This window comes from Rhinolophus sinicus, chromosome 4 (assembly GCF_057876585.1).
Source record: "Rhinolophus sinicus isolate RSI-liver-muscle chromosome 4, RSI-T2T, whole genome shotgun sequence".
NCBI lineage: Eukaryota > Metazoa > Chordata > Mammalia > Chiroptera > Rhinolophidae > Rhinolophus > Rhinolophus sinicus.
In genome coordinates, this window is record NC_142504.1 from 69758138 (window position 1) to 69775805 (window position 17668).

At 37.7% G+C, this 17668-nt stretch overlaps 1 protein-coding gene across 7 annotated transcripts in view; it reads right to left on the reverse strand.

Annotated features, from left to right (window-relative positions):
- Positions 1–16992, reverse strand: part of ARHGAP28 (Rho GTPase activating protein 28) — a 178347-nt gene extending 161355 nt beyond the window's left edge. For 2 of the 7 annotated variants that reach the window (XM_088797908.1, XM_019755792.3), the window contains exon 1: positions 16706–16990. In XM_088797908.1, the coding sequence (XP_088654034.1) occupies positions 16706–16881 (176 nt within the window). In that variant the 5' untranslated portion in view covers positions 16882–16990. Of the gene's footprint in view, positions 1–16705 lie in introns of all 7 variants that reach the window. The other 5 variants (XM_088797909.1, XM_019755796.3, XM_088797906.1 and 2 more) reach the window with 4 other exon arrangements.
- Positions 16993–17668: the final 676 nt, after the last annotated feature.

The window sequence follows — 17668 nt, forward strand, 5'->3', positions numbered from 1 at the left end:
ACCCTCTATGTATGTATACTTTTCATAGGAACCTAAAGCTTGTAGTAGATTCTCAAAGAGTTCTATGATTTGAAAAAGCTAAGAACTATATGATAAAAAAACAAAAACAAAAAAAAACCCTATGTATTTCAGTGTATAAAAATACAACTCAGGTCCCCAAGCTAGGAGTTAACAAGAAAACATAAAATACATCACTTTTTGCTTCCATTTGCATATCTCTGAGTAATGAATGTAAATTCCAAATTAATATACAGTATCTGCCATACACATTCGGTTCGTGAAAAGTTACCTTGCTTCAATAGCTCATCAAACAATTTTGACAATATAATTTGTAATTTGGCTTTAAATACTTTCATCCTAATGCCAGAAAAAAAATTTAAAAAGATATCCTAAATGTAAAACAATTCCAAAATAAGAACCGATGCAGTAAATGAATCATTTAATTGAATACTTGCTGAATTTGAGATCCAATCACGCTTGGGTATGTGGAGAATTCTATTCTAGGGGTGGCGCCATTCCAGGAAGGAAGGCGGAAAAACCTGTAACTGAATCTCTTTCACCACTTTCCCAAAACAAATATGTGTGCATTCCATAACACCAGCAGCCATCGGCTTAGCTGCAGCTGACCAAGTTTAAGATGACCTCCAAAATCTGTTATTAGTAACATTCTTGCCTTCATGGAATTACCAAAATGCCTAAGGGGTCAAGGTTTCATTAATGTCGAGCTAAACTCTTCTCCCTCTGCCTGCCTTCTATTGCTTTGGTGCACGCACTAGGAAAATTCTGTCATCCACCATACGCAGCTGTATCATGAAACAGCAGGCTGTGTTAACTGAGGGTTAGAGCTATGTACTGGTATGTCTCTGCTAAATGTGAAGTCTGAAGACTGGGACTTAGGCTGACCCACTAGGATTCCAATATATGCTTATGATTACTATTAAGCCAGCTACTCCCAACGTGTAAGCTAGTTTGTATCAGTTACATGATTTTTTTGGGGGGTACGGAGATCATAAACTCTTTCAGAGTTCCAGAAAAATTAAGTTTTTGCTTGAGTCTGATTCTTTAAAAATTAATGCTTTACACTTCAAGACACCATATGGTATCCATAAAGAGTCGAAGACCCAAAGTGAGATATTTTTATTAATCTAATTTCATTGCTTTGGCTGGAATAATTGATATCTCTTTGACAACTTGTTTGTTGAGTCAACCCTACCTCACAAATAAAATCTTGCAAATATGTGTATAGGATCTCTTACTACTTCCCTTACCAATCCTCAATACATTCACGCTGAATTGTTGGCCCGTTCTTCCACCCTCTCTTTGCCCCACACTCTATCCATACACCAATACACCCACATCACACATGCCCAACTCAAATATCATTTCTTCTGTGAAGCAAACCCTGTGTTCTCTCCAGAGACTACAAAGCTAAACAAGACATGATTCCAAACTATCATGGGTTCCTGTGTAAGTTCTTAGGCACACGAACTCCACCTTGTTTAGCTTCAATCCTTCACAGTGCCCTCAAGAGAAGACACTCAATGAATGTTTGCTAAAAAGAAAAATTTTAAAAGAATAAATGGATGAAGGAACTGACTGACAGATGAATCTAAAGGTCTCTATTTTCACAGTTAAAATTTTTATTTATTTCTCTCACATACTTATAATGCTAAACAGTACAATTATTTGGATAAAGTGTTCAATATACTGTTTATTTTCATTAATTAATCTGTTTGCTAAATGTCTAACTCCCATTCTTTCTTGGCCAACTCTTGGTCCAGTTTCTAGAATGCTACCACCTGAATTCCTTGTTTATGTTTCTCTCTCTCAATCTCTCTTCTCTCTCTCTCTCTCATTCCTTTAAAATATATGAGCTAAGATACTTTTCCCAAATATCAATCTGATAGTATATTTGAGGTACTCTGACTCATATCCGTCACAATCTGAATAGGGCAAAAACCCTAGTTAAAGACTTGAGAGTTCTGAATAGCCTGGGCTCGTCCACTGACTCTTTGTGACCTTAAAAATTACTGCTCTGAGATGTAGAGTCCTGAATGAAAAATGAGAGGTGGTAACAGGTGTAACCTTCAGTTCCTTTCAGCTTTATGTATTCTAGAGAACGAATTCTCTGTATTTTGCTACGATAAGCTTACTATGCAAGCCTTGTGAGTAGGAAGAATAGCAAGCTGTCTACATCAGGGGACTGAGTTCTAGGGCCCAAAGACCACATCCAGCCCATCACCTGTTTTTGTAAATAAAGTTTTATTATATAACACAGTTATGTCTATAGGTTTATCTATTGTTGCTTTCATGCTAACAATAGCAGGGTTACAACAGAGACTATATGGCCAGCAGAGCCCAAACCACTGGCCTTTTGCAGAAAAATTTTGCCAGTCCCTGGTCTAAATCATATTCATTGAGACGTGTGACTTCCTGCCTAAAGAATTCTCTGTTCTCTGGAATATCACCATTAGAGATTTAAAAATTATGCAATGCTTTGGAAAGGCAAAACACCTTAAGTATTAAGGAGATCGTCCCCTTGGCAAGAATCAAACAATCACTACCTGGTACGCTACAGGGAAAATGCAAGGGCTCCAGCAGTCAAAACAAATTGAGCAGACACCAAAAATAAATCTTTTTACATCCTTTTTACATCCACCACTGGGAGATGAGCCTTTAGATTCTAACAGTTTAATGGATTTTATCTAGACCTGCTCCCTTGCCTAGCCCCTCATATGTGCAACAGCCAATACCTATTGGACAGTAGATGGCAAACAGGTACATTAATAAAGTAAAACCACCCCAAGGGTCTACATACATTTTACCACTCTTGGTCCCTGATGAAATGGTATGTTTGAATTTCAAACACCATTACTCTGAATAAAGGAAGGCTGACACAAAATAACATCTACTGTATTACTGTGTTTACATGACTTCTAAGAATAGGTAATACTAATCTCTGGTGACAGAAGTCAGAAACTAGCATGAAGGGGCTAATTGAAGAAAAAGACAATTTCTGGGGTGATGAAAGTATTCTATATCTTGTTTCGGATGGTAGTTACATGGGTAAAAGCAAGCTAACTAAACACTTAACTGTGCATTTTACTGTATATTAAGTATACCTCAATTTTTAAATTTATTTAGTCATTATTATCACTAAATAAAAGATTTTTTCCCTTTGTTTGGGGATATACCTTCAGAAATCTTGATCTTTAGGATCACTGTCATTATATAATTTTTGATCCATTATGGATACGGGGGTGAGGTGAAAGCAAGAGGAGAAGATTGGAGAAAGAGGGGTATTTCCTATTAAGCCTGGCGCCCATTTCCTTCAGAGGCACTTGCTTGCAATATGTCTTCAGATATCTCAGTTTTGGGACCTAGTCTTTCAGGTAAAACTCAAAAGCAGAAAATGAGGAAACAAGTGAAGCAGATTATTTTCCTTAAATTGTATCTGTGTGTGTTTGGGTTATTAAAAAATACAGAGAAAATATTCAACACATATTCACACGTTTCTCTACTTTATTTAAATTTATTCTAGTTTTGTACCATTACTAATAGAAGTATTAAATCTAGCATATATGATATAAAATTTATCTTTCAAAAAATAAATTATCAATGAATGCTCTCTTTAAATTGTAACAAAAAATAAAATGTTGTGGAATTTTTAAACAGTACCCAATATTCGTATTATTGGGATACAAATTTACAATCATATAAAAAATAAAAATCATTTCTGCTTATTGGACAGGTATATATTTTCCACAGAAAAGCTGAAAGAACAACCATTATACCGATATATTATCCTGACTCGGGTAACTTGATTGAAGTAAACCAAACTGTACTTAGAGTAATTGAAGACACTAAAACTAGACAACAATTTATGCTTACTGCACAGACAGCATACGGACCCAAGAGATCAATTAAATAAGCTAAGTTAAGTGAGAAGAGGAAAGGTGTTTTTATAAAATTAGTACAGGTCTGAAACCATGTTTTGGTTAAAATCTAGGATTATCCAATTATCTTCATTTCCAACTTAATAAAGATAAAAGTAGAATTTAAGTGTTAGAAGAGACTACTAATGGAACCCCTTCATTATCCAAATGAAGAAACTGGGCTAATCTGAGTTCAGTCTGACTCCAATCATTTTACCCAAGTGCACAGTAAGTGGTCTTTACACTCCCTTATAGTCTCACGTGACCTGGCCTCAGCCATACCAGCACCTGTGGCTGCATGCTGCTGTCCCTTTGATTCAGACTGGTTCTCCTACCAGAAACTCTCCTCCCACTCTCACTCCCTCTACTAGCAATGTAAGACTTAACTTAGTTATTGACTCCCGGAGTTTTTCTTAACCCCCTCTCACTCACCAACCTGAGCCCTGAATGTTAGTTATATAATACCTTCTCTGCTCTCCCAGAGCAACTCGTGCATTTTTCCTGAATCATTTTTTCCAACCATTCCAATACTGAGTGTGCACTCTGGGCTAATGCTAGGGATACAGAAAGAGAGAGATTGTTTCTGCCCTCAAGGAGCCAAACTTCAGATGAAGCTGAAATCGCCTGTTAATGAGTCCATCTATTCTCGTCAATGGACTGATTATTAACCATCTTTGTGCCCCGGAACCTGATACCGTGAATGGCATACAGCCGCTCAACAGATATTTGTTCAAATTCACTTTTATCGTGAGAGTTGAAGTTTAAATTCTTCTTGCTTTAATGAGCAAAATTTAATCTTTAGAACAATTAAGGATATATTTGCCTTCTATTAGTTACCATGCTGCTCTTAGTTTTACATGTCAAGGCATGCTCATTTATAATTGTTGCCAGTTTTAATTTTTATTAATTATTCTTCACTTCATAGCATATTACCAAGAGTGTATATAATCCTATAAATAAATAAATCCTATAAATAGAGGCTAATTTAGTGGATTCTGGGAAAGCAGGTAGTATGTAAGGTCAGAACAATATATCCCCTAACAGAATACCAATCCAAGATTTCTAATACTTCTAGGGTCAAAATCATAGCAAATTATAAAAATATCATATATTTAATTGGATTATTATCTTCACTACTATTTAATGAATTAACTGTTCACTTACTCAATAAGAATATATGTACCTGGTATTGGATTACGTTAGGGATACTGAGATGAATAAAACACGGTCTTGGGCCTCAACAAACTCCTGGTCTTTGGAGAAGTCAATTATACAAGTACAGTGCTGCTAATAAGTAGTGAAATAAGTGCAATACTAGAGGAATGTATGAGGTAGAGAAGGCACAAAGATGGAAGTGACCAACCTGGGTTGAGGTGGGAGGGTCAGGGAAGACTTCCCAAAAAAAGCAATGCTCAGATTTTGGAAGACGTCCCTGAGAGCTTCCCAACCCAATGAGAGGTCTCATTCTACATTTCAGCCTCCACTGTGTTCATTCAGCAACCATTTGTTAAGCCTCTACTAAGTGCCATGCCCTTTGATGGGGGAGGGAGAAGGTAGTTAAGGATTCAGCAATGAAGAAAACAAACAATGTTCTTGTCCTAACAGTGCTCACATACTATTGTGGGGCTAGGGATGAAGTTTCATCTTATATACAAGAATGTTATTATCAGTAGATTTTTAAGTAGGACACTAAATGTGCTTAAGTCTTGCATTTTATAAATGCTACGTTTCTTTGACTTTTACCAGATTTATAGCTCTTACTGGTAAATTTTAAAAGCTCCCCCCTTCAGTCTGCCTTTTCATTCTTCATCTCCCCAAAAGCTAAGTTTTCTCAAGAAGTCTACTTGCTGCCTCTGTTTCCTTACCTCACATTCATTCTTCAATCTGCAGCAAACTGGCTTCCACCTCTACAACTCCATTAGACACACTCTAGCAAAGCTCTTTCTTGGTAGCCACACTACAATCCAGTGGTCTTCACCTTATTGGTCATTTAGCTACTCTTAATGTGGTTGTCCACTCATTCTGAATCCAATGCCTTGGCCTCCGGAACGCTCGTATCCTTTTGGCCTCTGTCAGAGGCTCTCAATGCTCTGCCATTGCCTGCGTGGCACTGCTCCTGCTCCAGGTTTCTATCTTTGTTCTACCACTGTCTCTACAGACATTCCATGTTCTCCTGCCAGATCTCACTCAGTCCCAGGTTTAACTATCTTCCAAATGCTCAAGTCCCCTTGAATAAATAGTTAGGAACTCTCAGCCTTGCCCTCTCCCCCAAGTTTCAAACTTGTGTAGCCAACTATCCTGTGGGCATATACCACTTAGCTCAGAATTTCACACGCTAAACTTATCTCCCCATCCACAATCTGCTCTTCTAGCAGAATTCTCAATTTCAATTAATATCACTCCAAAACAGAAATCCAAATTATTTTTTCCTGGTCCCCAGTATGCACTTAATCAAGAAATCAAACCAACTTCATTGTTTGATTTCCCCACAGAATCCAGTACTTCCTTTCATCCATATCCCCACGACCTTAGTGTAGGCCCTACCACCTTTACTTGAACAATGGCATTAGCCTTCTAAATTATTTCTCTCCCCCCAGTCACGATCCTCCTTAAAACCATCTTTTATACTGTAGAGAAATAAAGAGACTGGGGGATCCTGGGACAGAATGAGCTAACAGTTATAAAATCACAATTTTTATTTTATGGATTTTAACCCAATATTGCTGAAACCAGATTAAAATAATAACTATTTGAATCCAGTATGATCAGGATGGGGGTGGGGAGTAGAAGAGAGAATAAACTAGGGTAAAGTATGGTTGACTGAAGTGAGTTCCTTCTTAAGACACATAAAAAAGTCTTCAGGGCCAGCCTGGTGGCTCAGGCGGTTGGAGCTCCGTGCTCATAACGCCAAAGGCTGCCGGTTGAATTCCCACATGGGCCAGTGGGCTCTCAACCACAAGGTTGCCAGTTTGACTCCCACAAACACAAAGTTGCTGGTTCGACTCCTGCAAGGGACGGTGGGCTGCGCCCCCTGCAACTAACAACAGGCAACTGGACCTGGAGCTGAACTGTGCCCTCCACAACTACGATTGAAAGGACACAATTTGACTTGGAAAAAAATCCTGAAAGAACACACTGTTCCCCAATAAAGTCCTGTTCCCCTTCCCCAATAAAATCTTTAAAAAAAAAAAAAAAAAAAAGTCTTTAGAGTAGTAAAGTACTTCCATGAACTCTAAAATGAATTGGTACTAATTTCTTTAACTTCCACAACAAGAACTTTTTTACAGTCTGGATAAAAGGACTATCATGTTTGTTTAGGATTGATATAATCAAAATCAGCTTCATTTGGGTTTCTTCTAAGCAATGGCTCATGTTGTTTTAGCTGGTGTTGACTCATTGCCCCACAAAGGATGACACAGCTTTAAACAGGCAGAGCCTGGCTTGCTTTTTCCAATTACATACTTCCAGCAACTGGAAGAAGTGGGAGTTCTCTAGAGTGGAGCTTTCTGCAACTAAGCACAACTCAGATTTTACAAACACAGTTGCCAAATCAACCTTGTAATGACTGAGCTTTATAAATGAGGAGGGAGAGAAGTTAAGCTTTGGTATGTTAAAAATCACAGGGGCCAGGCACCCTCTGTTTTTCAAAACAGAATCTGCAGAAACTTACAGTCAGCGTTTTTTCCCCATTTAATTGCTTTCTCTATTGAGGTTAGCAAATGTTTTTCTTTAAGATGCCAATGAAAAGTTGCAGCAAGTGTTTTTTGAGACTTTCCACGTTACAGTTAGCGAGATAACGTGCACGGGTAGCTGTAACAGTGTTTGAAAGGAAGCTAAGGAAATGCCATTCTCATAATCATCACCATCTTTTCTCTAGTTCTACATTCTTAATGTTTCCCAGTTAAGAAGCCAGTTTTCCCCTCCTGCATGATTTCCTCGCTGTTGGGTCTCACTGCTCCCAGAACACACTGGACCATGCTGTGGACCTCAGTCCCCTGGTAATGGGAGCTGGTGACCAAGGGTCAGCAGAAGGAATTGAGAGCCTGGCTCAACAAGCTGGCTATTCCTTCTGAGCCTCTCAGCGAGAAACTTTCCCATACTTTGCTTCCCAGTTGCACCACAGAGATTGTTCCTCACTCATGACTGATCTTTCATGATGCTTAGTTCCTATTAGTAACACACTCTGAACAACTTGGCTGGTTAAGAATAGTTAGAGAAGACTTCTAAATACATTGCAGTTAGCAGAGCAGTCCAGACCATACTGTTTATATATAACTTAACTGACTGTCCAATCTCTGTAGCTTTGATGTCCTAAGAACCAAAGTTTATCAAAATGACTACCTTAAAAAATAAACACAAGTGCCCAGAGCCTGGAGGCCATTCTGATTTTGACCTCTCCTAAAGATTCAAGTCCAGACTATGATGGGCCCTGGATTTGTTTTCTAAAAAGATAACCCTTGAAGCCCTAGGTTCAGCATTATTCATGGCTCTGAGATCACTGATGGATAAGGACTGTGCTCGGGTTTATGGGAGACTAGGGGTGGCTCATGGGTCTGGATTGCCACAACCTCTCTTATCGTTCCCTAAATTTTTGAGCAAGATTTAGAATACAATTGATCTTCACAAGCGCATGGCCTAGGACCTGGCTTGGTCTCTCAGCTGGCTTCAAATCAAGATATGGTGAAAACTTGACTGAATATTGGGAAACAAAACAGGAAGGCTTCATTAATTCTTATGGACTGTTTTCTCAACTTGTATTAAAAATGCTTACGTTATAAATTATATTGCAAGGAACAAAGTGAAAAATGTATTTTTAACCACAGAAATCTATCTTAGTAGCTAAAGAAAGCAATTAATAAAACTAAAATGAAAACTTCTAAGAGCTAGTTACTAAGAACATGAACCTAAGGATTATAAGGATTAAAGAATTAAAAACTGCCCTCCCACCAATTCTTCAAAAACAAAACAAAAAAAGCCACAGGAAGATTTCAGACTCCCTCCTCAGGAAGATTTCAGAAGATTCCCTCCTCAGGAAGTTACAGACTGCTTAGATCTCACTTTCTTGGTCTAGAGGAATGATTGCTCTAGAACTTTTTGCCTATGTTAAAATATTGTTGCCTAAATAAGATTGCATGAAGGGTAAGAATGCAGCTTTCAAAGTTTTAAAAAATCCCATCGAGTGATAACAAAATTTCTCAAATAAGCTATTGAAATCTATTCATATTTAACCCACTCCATGCTTATTCTAGTAAAACAAAATAGAAATGATTACAAAAGGAAAGACTAAATCAAAACGGAGCTTTTATAACATCTACTGCATGAAAGTTGCTATTGCTCGTTGCTAAGTGGGATACAATCATACTGTCCCTGTTCTCAGTAAACAATCAAATTCAGGAAGAAGAACACTAGATCCAAAATATATTACAAATGTTTCAAGATTTAAATAACGGGTTTAAAAAGCAAAAGTTTTGGAAGGCCTGGGTGGGACTCCTGGCTCTATCACTACCTCACTGTGTGATCTCAGGCTACTTCTCTGTGCCTCAGTTTCTTCCTATGTCATAGGACTGTTGTAAGGATTAAATGAGATAATGTATGTCAAGCTCAGTAAGTCATCAATAAAGCTAGGCTTTTTTTTTTTTAAGAGTTGACACCACAGACAGTGCATGATTAATTACCAAATGATCATTGTTATGGCAGGTGAAAACTCTTCTGGTTACTATTGTCAAGAAAATTTTCAGAAAAGTTTAGTCCTTCTTCCACTATGTTTATTCTCTTTGGTTTTACTTTTCATCTCCTGCCACTTAAATATGGGTATAGTTCCAACCATTGACATGTTAACTTTGGCTACTGTGTGATTTTTTCAGTGTGGTAATGAAGTTGGGAAATGTGGGCAGGAAAGACATCAAATAACCTATTACTAGTTAGAATTCTTTTCAGTACCTTTAACATTTTTTCTAAATACCTGTCAGGTTTCTCTACAGAACTAAAAATACAAATCCATTGATGGACCTTAGTAGAAAGGCAAATGCACTGGCCAGTGTTTTCTAAGTTGATTTTCATAAATGAATATTGAACAGGAAATTTCAAAGGAATTATCTTCCCTATACATTATAGATGTACAAATAAAGACAAAGATTTATGTGTTATTCATAAAAGATAATCAGCACCACAACTTAGAATTACTAAAATAGTACAAATTAATCTCAGGTGTTTGACAATTTAAAAACTACTACATACTACTCTGTCTTTGGTTTCCAGTTTCTGCTTCCTGTCCTTTGTGTTGTGTGTTTGTATGCTGTCATCATCTGTTCATCTAAGGGATCAGAAACGGAATGCATAGGTTTAATTAGTTTTTAAGAGTAACATGAGACACCTCAGCTGGTTCTCTAAATAATACTTAGAATATGTTCTCCCAGCCTTGGAATTACTTGGCACTTAATGCCTGTCAAATGGATAGTTTTTATCAACAATATTCATTTATTGAAGAGTGATTTAACACATCTGATACTCAAAGAATGTGTCATAAACCCCAGATATTTAAGGAGATGAATAGAGTAAAACAATTTACTGCTTTCTTTAGTTCCCAGTTCAAAGAATTAAGCAATTTCATTATTCTGTTTTTATGCACATCCTCTAATAATCACAAAGAAATGGACACATGAAACTTCACGTGATGAAGAATGATACAGTATATAAAAATCATTAATTCAAGTAACCAGAACACAGCAAGAAACTGAAAGCAAGCAAGCACACCAAAAAACTCAAAGAAACCGAAATAAACACTATCAAAATCTTTTGTTAAATTATACATTTTAGTCTTTTGAACAGCATTTTCTTTACACAGATCTAACAAGCTTGATTAATCAAGAGCAAATTATAAAGCATGTTGAAAATAACAATATTAGAAAGAACAGACAATATTGCCAAAGGCTTTCAAGGCTGCTGGAAAATAAGGAGGAAAATAACAACAATAAATATTTAAATTATGTAAGAAACAAAACAATACACCAATATAAACTATTTACTATTAAGGCAAACAAACTTACACATCTCAATAGGTGCCTTTCCTGAAGCACTATAAATTATATTGTCTTAATAATCAGAGTCATTAAAGCAAGGTTCATTTCTATACTATTTAAGGACATGTTTGACTTTATATTTTAATCCAAAGCGGCTAAAAAACAAAGTCTATTGCTTCACTGGATAAACTTCATTTCCAAAATTTTCTTCCAAGAAACATTTTATTCCCTTCTTCTGCTTTGCTATACAACATTTTACTTTTATTCTTTGCTGCAAGTGATATCTAGAGACCAAACATTGAGAAAACAGGAAATGGAAATTACTTCAGAAATGAAATAGTTTGGTTTAAGGATAGAATGAGAAGAAATTTTGATTGTATGCAAATAGAATGTTGCTTTAGTCAGGACACATTTGCAAATGTTCAAGTAACATCTTAGGAACACTGCTAAGGGAAAAATGTTTTCCATCAGGTAGAAACATGGTTAGTTCTAAGAAAATAAAAAGCCTCAGTAATAGTCTTCAGCAAGGTGAGATTTAACAACTACCCTCTCTTAACACAGAATTTAACTTAGCAGCTTTCTATTTTTCTCTTAATCCTGTAATAAAATTTTGCTTCCAAAAAAATCATGAAACATTGAAAATTAGGGAATTTATTTTTATAGGTTTCATGAACTCAGACCAGGTAAATTGAAACTATTTTATTGTACTTTGTGCCAAAACTGTGGAAAGAACAGTAGGTTAAATGACTATTTGATGCCCTTTTATAGTTGGTTGACTTTTTAAAGTTGAAGGAGGTAAAAAAGATAAAATCAAAAAGAATACAGAATGTGGATTTTATAGTATGTAAGATAAGTCAATTCAGAAGGCTTGAGAAAATAGAATCGCCATTTGAACACCATGGTAATAAATTTTATTGGCAAGACCCATAAATGGATGCTAAAATTGGATGAAAGTTTGAGGAAAACCAGGATATTTCATGGTTACCAAGTACCTCCCCCACAATAATATTAATTAGACGGGAAAATAGTAGTTTTGCAGCAGGGAAACCTGGCAGAAACCGCCTTCACCAGGTGGTCAAAGCTAATTCACATTAATATTATTGAGACATACCGAGATCATGTACCCCAATATGATGTACTGAGGAGGACCCGATATCATTCTGCAGAATTTTCACCCAAAATGCATAACTTCAATTTAATCATGAGAAGATATCAGACCAATCCAAATTGAGGGACTTCCTACAAAACAACCAATAAGCACTCCAAAAGTGCCAAGTTCATAAAAGACAGGGACAGACTGTCAGAGGTGGGAGGAGGTCTGGGAGGCATGACTAAATTCAGTGTGGGATCCCAGATTCAATTCTACAACAGAAAAATGCCAATGCTTAGTGGAAAAACTGGTAAAACCAGGATAAAGTCTATAGTTTAGTAATAGTATTGTACCAGTATTAATTTTGCAGTTTTGATAATGGAACTGTAGTTATACAAAATGTTAACATTAGGGGAAGGTAAGTGAAGGTTACACACAACTCTTTGTACTACTTTTGCAAGTTTTCCCTAAGTCTAATATTACATCAAAATAAAAGTTAAGAAAAAATTATCCATCTTTATCCACATGAAAGTCATTCTATAACACCGTAAATTCTCTGAATTTCTGTGGGACATTGAGGATTAATGATCAGGGAGAGCTGAGCACGTTAAAAATGGACAAAGCAACTGGCCAAATGTTTAGCCAAAAAATGACATGATCAAAGGAAATATACCAGATGTTTTCCAACAGCTCTACATATGGAGGCACCTACACTCAGCAGGGACCCCACTGTAAAAAGAAACCAGAGACACTAACTCTGATTTCAACCACAACATAAGGAATGACCTATAAATATCTTAATCTCTCTTAAGAATCCTATTTCCATTATTATTTCTGAATCCTCTAGAAAAAGTGTAACTCCTGTGCCCCCAAATTTGGTGGACATCCATAAACTCACATAAACCTACATAAATGCTTAATTAAAAAAGAGTTGGCACCTTGAAATAAATGTCTTTTTAATTAATTTCAATCCAGGAAAGTACCAATGAATATGTCATTAACAATTGCTAAATTTACTCATTTCCACAAAATAAAATGTTTACTCTCTAATCATCATTAATTCCATTTTAATCGCATCATTCTCATTATAATGAATAGTTATGATATTAGGAAACAATATCCGCTTTACAAAAGTTTCAATATTGTTGTACAATTAGAATTCCTAGGGTAACCTTGGTTAACTTCTGTATTTGTTTTTGAGGAAGAGTTGGTTCTTTTCCTCTTCTATTTTTGTCCTCTCTCAGGAAGTTTACGGCATAATGAGATAAAGATCAGAAATACTCATGGCCATTTAATACGATACATTCACCAAAAAATGTTGTACATATTATTTGTATATCACTTAGAAAATCTTTGAAAAACAAAATATCCAGCTTTAGCTTCAGCTACCTTTCACTTTGTAAGTGATGTTACTTTGTGTGTCAACATTTTCATTCTGGATTCTGAATAAGGGTCTACAAAGTTAGCCTCTATAAAAATCACATGATTCTAAACAGTACCAACCGATTGTTTTAACAGAACTGAGAATTTATAATCCTTCACTGTTTTTTCTTTGCAGAATAAAATGCAAAGGATACAATTTTTATGAAAAAAAGGAATTACTTTTCCTCCTCCCAACAAACACTTAGGACTCTTGAGTCTCTGCTGCATGAATAAGCTTTGGGAATAGGTACCAAAAATGTTTTACTCTCCTCTTTGCATCAACAACAACCATGATTAAAAGTGCTAACAGTAATAACACAGCTAGCAACTATCCGATTGTTCCCTGGTGTCAGGCACTATTCTAAGCAGCTGAAACAAGTTGCCCAAGGCCACATGGCAGTAAAGGGTGTAGGTGATGTGTGGAGTCTGGCAATCTGACCCCAGACCTGAGTAACTGGAAAGTACACTTTCTACTCCTACTTACTTTAATAAAATAAAATGGGCAGGTCTCAAAATAAATTGCAATGAGTACCCAGCTTCAGTGTTGAAGAGTAACAGGGAAAAGCGTGGAATAGAGCAGCCACTACTCAGCTTCAGCCAGTGTAGGCAGGCAGCAGCAGGGGCCTCAGTTGCTGCATCCTTTAATTTCCTTCCTTCCTTCCTTTTTTTTTAATGGTAAACTAGCAGTTCAGATTTATATCTGAAGCCTCTTGATTTTAAAATGTTGCCGCTTATTTCAATCTTTCTCTAAAAGTCCTATTGGTCTGAAAGGTAAATAGACATATTCTCATGGCAGGGACTTGGTCTCATTCACCTTTTTTTCCCTAATGCCTAATGTGAGCTGGCATATAGAAGGTCCAAAAAGGTGTCCTTCTGCTTTTAAAAGTCCTGATGTTTTATCTTGGCCGTTTTATAGTCTTGATAGGAATTCGTCAATTTATTCAACAAATATTTAGCTAACCACTACAATGTGCTGGACACTGCTCTAGGCACTTGGGATACAATAGTGAAGAGAAGAGAATAGCAGGAGGGGATGGGTGAGCAGGGGAGGGGAATAGAGAGTGAGATAATATTTTAGTGGGAGAAACAGGCAGAAAAACAAAACAAAACAAAAAAAGCTCAGCAGCACATAAAGTTAAAATAGAGTGGAGGTTTGGAAATTGGAAATTAAGATGATTTGCTTTGAACTGAACCCATGCTACCCAGAGCTAAAGAATGAAACTTAGACAGTCAGATACAATAGTCCATGCTTCCTAGTGCCACACTGGTCACTACTCCTCAAATATGTTACACACATGTAAGCAATTTGAAAGAAAGGGTATTCTTGAAAGAGAGAGTGCTTTCTTCATAAGTAGAACAATACGATCTTGCTCCTTAGCCTGAAAGGAAATATTGATCAGTAGTTAGTGAGTCAAAGGTTAATAACTCGGGCCTGATTATTTCTGTTATCAGACTCATGATTGATGGTGTCCTCTGGCTCCACTAAACACAGGAACCTCTTTTTGATTGCTGTTACTGGGAACCAAGGAATTAAGCTATTCTCTCATGATTTAATTGCAGGAGACAAGGGGGGTTAGGGTGTCATCTACCTCTTGCATCCGAGGGGTGAGTGGCACAAAGGTCCCTACAGAGGGCAGTTACCAAAAATGCAAACTTGGAACAACATAAATCTAATTGGCAACCGTATGGTAAAACACTAGGTATGACAGACAACTCTTCTGCTCTGTAGTATTTTCATTCCACAAGACCACATGCTGAGTTAATGGAACTTCTTCTCTAGTTAGCTTTGGAAACGGATGCAGTTTCAAATAGCCTGAATGGCAGAATTTGGCGACTGCTCCTAGACAGCTGCTGGGAGTTACAAACTGGACAGCAATATGAGGACCATCTAAAAATTCACAGCCCTGGCCCCTGCTTCTCATCAAGTCAATTATATCTATTTAGTTACTCATGATCTGAGTAATGCTAGTCAGTGATTATGCTTAGAAAACACCCTAAAAACCAATGCAAGTTTGTATCTTCAAGTAGCCTTTAAAATAATGTGTACAGCCCCTAAAGCTGGAAGAAAAATATTATTTTATCATGGTATTTATATGAAAATTAGATTTCACTCAATCTGCTCTTTTTGGAAGAAACAATATAAACAATATTTTCTCTGTTAGCCAAGCCCAGAACAGATCTCATGCCAATACACTTTGTTCTTCTCATGGATAGTAGCCAAAAGGATATTCCTTGAAATAAAAGTCACAATCTGTTGAAAGCCTCACAAGTCAATTAAATTAGGAAACAAGTAATCATTGTCATATACTAAAGATAAAAGTATGAGAAAAAAAATAAATGACTGAAAATAAACATGCAAAAAAGCACACCACTCAAACTACTCACTTGGAAAGAAAACCACTCATCAATGGATCCATAGCAGCCAAATAGCTACATTTAAACAAATAAAACTTCGGCTAAATTTGTGTCAAATATCAAACCATCTCATGTATTTGTGCAATGTTTTTGTCTACCGATGAAAACTTCCTAAGAAGTTGGTTTAGCTAGCTATGGAAATCTCATTGGCCTTGACACTGATAGAATAATTTAACATAGATACATAGATCCCTGATTTATTAATCTAAAAGGCACTTGGTGAGATTTCCTTTCCTTGACCCAAAGGAAATGAGTTATAATTCCATTTACAGAATAGAGTCAACATTAGTAATAACAAAATGATACCAATGTATTTATACAATTGAAAGGATTTTTTTTTTAATCTAGAGATAAAATTGTTTTTAAAAGTCTACTGAAATTTACTTTCTGAAGATTCACTCTTTAGCTCAGGTGGCATGGAGTTACTAAAGAAGCTCTTGATAGTACTGTGGATGTAGGATAATGTATTGAATTTTTTTCACTTTCTGCTAGTTTCATCTTAAATGATTTTTTTAAAAATTCTCCAATACTTCAAAGAGTGAATATGGCAGAAGTGAGGCATATGACCCTTATCACCAAATTGTATCAAGAACACAACTCCGCTGCTAACCTCTGCTAGCCAAAGCCTCGGGGATGAGACTTCCTGCACTTCCCACTTCCAATCAAAGACAATACAAAGAACAGTAGGCTCACTCATGCAGTCCACCAAAACTTGAAACAACAATCGAGTGATGGTGGTCATATTCCCTGGCAGAAAACCCAGCTGCAAGATGAAACCCTCAAGCCCAGGAAACCCCTGCTCCCTTCAGAGCGGCTCTCGGTACCTGCTGCCCGGGTGGCTGGCGGTGGCCCGGGGAGCGCAGCGCGGCTCGGAGCTGGGCGGCTGGGAGCGAGCGTACGAGTGGTAGGCGGTCAGCACCACGCCGCCTGAGTCCTCCACTTCCATCGTCAGCCGCCCATGTCTCGGCTTCGGCCCGAGAACAAAGGCGGGGACCAGCATGGACCAGCGCACCGGGACCCTGTCACCAGCGGGGAAGCAGGGCCCGTCCTGCTTCTAGGGGCTCTCTCCCTGCTGTCAGGGGAGGGCAGCCCCGCCCGCGGGGCAGCCCTATTAGCATAGATTGAAAAACACGCCCAGGAGCTCCGAGGAAGGGAGTTGGGGGGGGGGGGGGGGGTCGGGCGATAAGAACAGGCGGTAGGGTGGGATCCCTGTTTCGAGGAAACTGGAAACCGGCCGGGATCCCATCAGGGCTCTGACTAGCTGCTCTAATAAAGTTTTTCTTGCTTTGCTTCTTTCCCTTTTCTCACTCTCCCCCCCCCCCCCCCCCCCGCCCCAACTTCCCCTCACTTCAAACCTTAGGCTTATCCGATAGCTAGGAACATTTCTTGCCTGGCTGCAAGGAGAGAAGGAAACCGTGCCTTGGGAGCCCTGGCTGAGAAGGAGAGGGGCCAGGTCTAAAGCGTGTTGTCTGGGGAAGAAAGGAAGAAAATGCGACACTCATTTAAAGAATCTACATCAAAAATTGAAGAACTGGATTACGTTGCTGTGTACTTAGGTTACAATAAACTTGATTTCCTTTCAGGCAGTAATTCCCTATCACAGTGAGTAGAGCAAGTCCTTCCCTCACCCGCAATGCCACAACCACCAGACTCTGACCTCACTCCCACATGCCTTTCCTCCTCCCAGTCCTGATCAAATTAACAGGCATGGCTTTCAGCTGGTCTGATAATTAGATTGGATGATTATGGGCTGAATGAATGTTATTTCCAAAGGTCTTTATTTGTTT